Source organism: Camellia sinensis, chromosome 7 (genome assembly GCF_055761805.1).
Source record: "Camellia sinensis isolate YWXY chromosome 7, ASM5576180v1, whole genome shotgun sequence".
NCBI lineage: Eukaryota > Viridiplantae > Streptophyta > Magnoliopsida > Ericales > Theaceae > Camellia > Camellia sinensis.
The window spans coordinates 111825868-111830907 of record NC_138967.1 but is presented as its reverse complement, the minus strand read 5'-3'; the positions used below and the strand labels follow the sequence as shown (position 1 = coordinate 111830907).

Below are 5040 nucleotides of genomic sequence, written 5' to 3'. Positions count from 1 at the left end.
TATATATTAAAAAAAATAGACTTTTTAATGAGAAGCCTTCTAAGAACTCTAAATCCTCATTTTAATTTTTTTGATTTTCTTAATTTCAAACAATTAAGAAAATATTCATTGGCTAACTTTTATTTGATAATCCCATATCGGGAAAAGAAAAAAAAAAAGAGTTGTTTTACTCATATAAAATAAATTTTTTACTCTCATCCCATTTAGTGAGGAGCGAGTTTCAATATCTCATATTAATTTTCTTAATTTTAAACAATTAAGAAAATCTTCATTAGTTAGCTTTTATTTAATAATCCCACATCGGGAAAATAAAGAAAAAATTGAGTTATTTTACTCATATAAAGTGAATCTTATACTCCTATCCCATTTAATGTTGTAGTGTTGTGCATGTTTCAATTCAATATAATTTAAATTTTAAAAGTTTTAATTAATTAATTATGATTTAGCCGATTAGGTTAAATCATTTTTGATTTGATTGATTCGTTGATTTAACCGCGATTTTAGCGATTTTATCAAAATATATTGATTAAATTTGAAACAAACTAATTTGTATAAGCAAAAGTAGATTGTTAGTGAGAAGCCCTATGATCAATATCTCATACTCATTTTTTTTATTTTATTAATTTTAAACAATTAAGAAAATCCCCATTGGCTAGCTTCCATTTAGCTTTTATTTTATAATCTTGCATAGACGTTTTGATTTTAAAAATAATTTTGTATGAGATTTTGAAATTCTCATAATATTTAAATTTAAAATAATTACAATCCTACATTGAGAATAGAAAAAAAAAAAAAAAAGTGAGTTGTTTTACTTATATAAAGTGTTACAATCACATATCGAGAAAAAAAGAAAAAAGTAAGTTATTTCACTTATATAAACTAAATCTCATAAAGGGGGTTTTGAGGAAGAAGTTTTCTAGAAGCTCCAAACGTTTATTCTAAAATTATTGAATTTTTTGAAAATAGAGGTTTTGTTTTTAAAAATAATTTTGTATGAGATTTTGAAACTTTCATAATATTTAACTGTAAAATAATTAGAATCTACATCGAAAAAATAAATAAAAAATGAATTGTTTCACTTATATAAAGTGAATCTTATACTCTAATTTAATATTATAGTATTGTACATGCTTCAATTTAAGATGATTTAAATTTTAAAATAAAATTTAAAGTGTTAATTAATTAATTTTGTTGTAAATTGGTTGATCTTTTGATTTAGCTGATTAGGCTGAATCGTTTTCGATTTGACTGATTCACTGGTTTAACTACGGTTTTAGCTGTTTTATCAAGATATATTGCTTAGATTTGTTTGATTTGAAATAAATTAAGTTTGACTATATTAAAAATTGAATGACTGAGATTACTTAATTAGAAATGAACTTCCAGCCCGAACGACTGTTAACTTTTATTTTACAATTTCACATCAATAAAAGGAGAAAAAATGAGTTGCTTTACTATATAAACCTTATGCTCCCATTTAATATTGTAGTGTTGTGTATGTTTCAGTTCAAGACAATTTAAATTTTAAAATCAAAATAAAATTTAAAAGTTGTAATTAATTAATTTTTGTATAAATTAGTTGGTCATTTGACCTAGCGGATAGGGTGAACCGTTTTCGATTTGACTGATTCACTGGTTTAACTGCGATTTTAGCAGTTTTATCAAAATATATTGGTTAAATTTGTTTGATTTGAAATAAATTAAAGATTGACCTAATTAAGGCCAAGTTTGGGCAGTTTAAAAAAAGCCAAAAAGTTAAAAAGTTACTCAAAAAGTTAAAAAGTCATTACTATTCACCAAAGTCAACAATTACGGCTGCACAATTCCCAATTCTAATTTTCTCCTACAAACTAATTTTTACAATTTTTTATTACACATTTTTCCATAAAAAGTCAAAAAGTTAACCCAAACATTCATATTTTCAACCTCAACTTTTTAGTCTAAAAAGACAAAAAGTGCACTTATTTAGTCTTCCCAAACTTGGACTTTGATTAATATTGAAAAATGTTGGACTTTTCATAGTTGAATGGTAGGTAAATAGTTGACTAGTTGAATGTTAGTTGAATAGTTGAAATGTTAGTTGAATAGTTGAATGGTTGGTTTCAATTTTGAATATGAATGGTAGGTGAATGGTTATTTTTTTTATATATATGTACATGTTTTCCAGGTGGTGTGTTCATTTTACAGCTGTTTGTGGTGTGTTCAACTTGGTGGTGTGTTTTCTTTGTGGTGTGTTCAACTTTATTTTCCAGGTGGTGTGTTCAACTTTAATAGTCAACTGTTGTGTTCATTAAGGTAACATTTTACAAAGTTCAATTTGCTTGCTATATGTACCAGTTTACAAAGTTCAATTAGTTTGAATTTTAATAATAATTCTAAAACTCTAAAACTCATTAAATGATAATTCTGTCAAAGTTCAAATGCTAATTCTGTCAAAGTTCAAATGGTAAATGATAATTCTGTTTGAATTTACAAAGTTCAATTTGCATTACTTGCTGTTTGTAACTTCTGATAAATGAAGTGAAGAAGCCGAAAAATGAAGTTCTGATAAAATGAAGTTCTGATAAATGAAGTTCAATTTGCATTAGCCCAGATGAAGAGGTATGGCCAATAATAGTCTAGTAGATATTGCTAATTTTACATCTATCTTTTCATTTATTTCTTTTACTCAAAAAAGTGTTTGGAATTTCATTCTGATTAATTTTAAAATAAATGTAAATTTGTCCTACATATACTAATAAGAAATATTAAACCTAAGCCCTCAGGTGGATTTAAGCTTCTTTTTTTTAAAAATTTTAAAGTTGATTAAATCCATTCATACATAAATAATGGATGACAGAAAATTATTCTATAGTGCATTAAGAGCTATGGAATAAATAATCTCCCATATTCCAACCATCTTGACTTTTTTTTATTTTATTTTATTAAAAAGGATTAGTAGCTCTATTCCTTAATAACTTTGAAATCTGTGACTGTAAATGAATATAATAGTAACTAAGCCTTTTAATGGTAGGTATTTTGGAGATGAATAACAGTGATAGCGAATGGAATGATGATTACCATGATGAAGATACTGAAGATGAAGGCAGTACATTGGAAAATCAACAACATAACATGCTCTTAGCTACGGCGGCAACAGTTGCAGTGACATATACGACAAATTATTTGGTAAAAGAACCATGTAGGACATCTAGTTTAACAGGGGGGAATTGGATGGTAGAATTACAAGAGGGGAATCGGACAAGAATATTTGAAAATTTTCGAATGGAAAGAGAGGTATTTTATCAATTGTGTGATTTGTTACATACAAAGTATGGCCTTGAAACTGGACGAAAAGTCTCGGTTCAGGAGCAGGTTGCAATATTTTTGTATATTGTTGGCGGTGACATACGAAACAGAAATGCCCAAGAAAGATTTCAACATTCTGGCGAGACTATTTCAAAGTACTTCAAGAATGTGTTAAAAGCTGTTACAAGGATGTCTATTGATTGGGTAAAGCCTCAACCGAGAAATGGTGTGCATCCATATATTCGAAGGAAGCGCAAATATTATCCTCATTTCAAGGTAAAAAAATGATTACAAGTGGAACTTCGGTAGTACATATAATAATGTTGGTCGGATATTTCTAATAATTTGTGACTAAAAATAATTTTATGAACTATTTTGTAATAGGATTGTATTGGAGCAATTGACGGAACACACATCAAAGCATATATATCTCCAGATAAGCAACCTCGTTTAATAGGTAGAAAGGGGTATGCAACTCAAAACATAATGGCCGCATGTGACTTTGATATGTGTTTCACCTTTTGCTTATCAGGATGGGAAGGAAGTGCACACGATACTCGGATCTTCTTGGATACAATTAGGAATCCTAGTTATAATTTTCCAAAACCACAAGGAGGTAACTGTTTTATATTTTATTGCTATAGTAGATGCACTACACTCATATCTTCATAGTTATTTTTACATTTATAATTGCTTACTTTAATTTCATTTTGCAATTTTAAAATAGATGAGTTTTACTTGGTAGATGCTGGGTATCCAAACATGAAAGGATATCTTGCACCTTACAAAGGAGAGAGATATCATCTAGCTCAATTTGAACATGGTCAACCCCCTCAAAATGCACAAGAAAAATTCAACCAAGCACATTCATCACTTAGAAGTGTAATAGAAAGAACGTTTGGGGTTTGGAAAGCAAGATGGCCGATGATAAAGGATATCCCACCAAACTACAGTTGGGCGACCCAAGTCAAACTTGTTTGTGCAACAATGGCAATTCATAATTTCATCCGACGCAGTGAGTTCCGCGATATTGCATTTGACTCTTATGATAGATTCGCGGATTATGTGCCTAATGAAGAGGAAGGATCTTCATCTCAACAAGCACGCCATGGAAATTATGTTGACTGTGATGACACTGAGATGGAAGTGAGGAGACATAATATTTGTATGTCAATTTGCCGACGAAATTAGGAGATCTTTAAATATTTATGAAGTTTTAATTTTATTGCTTTAATAGTAATTTCTTGTATTTTTATTGCAATAAACATTTTTTTGTTTCCTTTTCAACTCAATATTATTACAAAAAACATTTAAAAAATAAAAAAAAAAAGTAAGAAAATAAATTTGAGGTCATGAAATGTACAAAATTAGGTACTAATTAATCAACTTCCATTAATGAAATAACTTTTTCACAATTTAAAGAAAAGAAAATGACAAAATTAAAAATTTTCTGTTCATAAGGGCAAAAAGGACAATTATACAGCAAAAAGCTATTTTACAGCTTATTTACCAAACACTACTCTGCTGCTTAAATCTATAATCCCACAGTTACACCAAACAGGTTACCAGCTTATACTCACAGCTATAAGCTATAATCTGTTAAGCTATAATCTATAATCACTTTCCAACAGCTCTACCAAACGGGGCCATTAAACGGCTAAGATTGCTTAGTTCGAAATAAACTTCTCACCGAAACAATTGTTAACTTTTAATAATTAAGAAAAATACCATTGGCTAATTTCCATTTAACTT

At 28.5% G+C, this 5040-nt stretch overlaps 1 protein-coding gene across 2 annotated transcripts; it reads left to right on the top strand.

The window, feature by feature from the left end:
• The first annotated feature begins 2168 nt into the window (after positions 1 to 2168).
• LOC114290393 (protein ALP1-like) lies at positions 2169 to 4631 on the top strand. 2 transcript variants are annotated; one of them, XM_082877112.1, is made up of 4 exons: positions 2169 to 2295; positions 3014 to 3564; positions 3673 to 3904; positions 4016 to 4631. In XM_082877112.1, exons 2-4 carry the CDS (start codon positions 3025 to 3027, stop codon positions 4477 to 4479), a joined length of 1236 nt encoding a protein of 411 aa, XP_082733238.1. In that variant the 5' UTR covers positions 2169 to 2295; positions 3014 to 3024; the 3' UTR covers positions 4480 to 4631. The 2 variants fall into 2 exon arrangements, with proteins under 2 accessions (XP_082733238.1, XP_082733239.1); XM_082877113.1 differs by having other exon boundaries at positions 2176 to 2295; positions 4034 to 4631.
• The last annotated feature ends 409 nt before the right edge of the window (positions 4632 to 5040 follow it).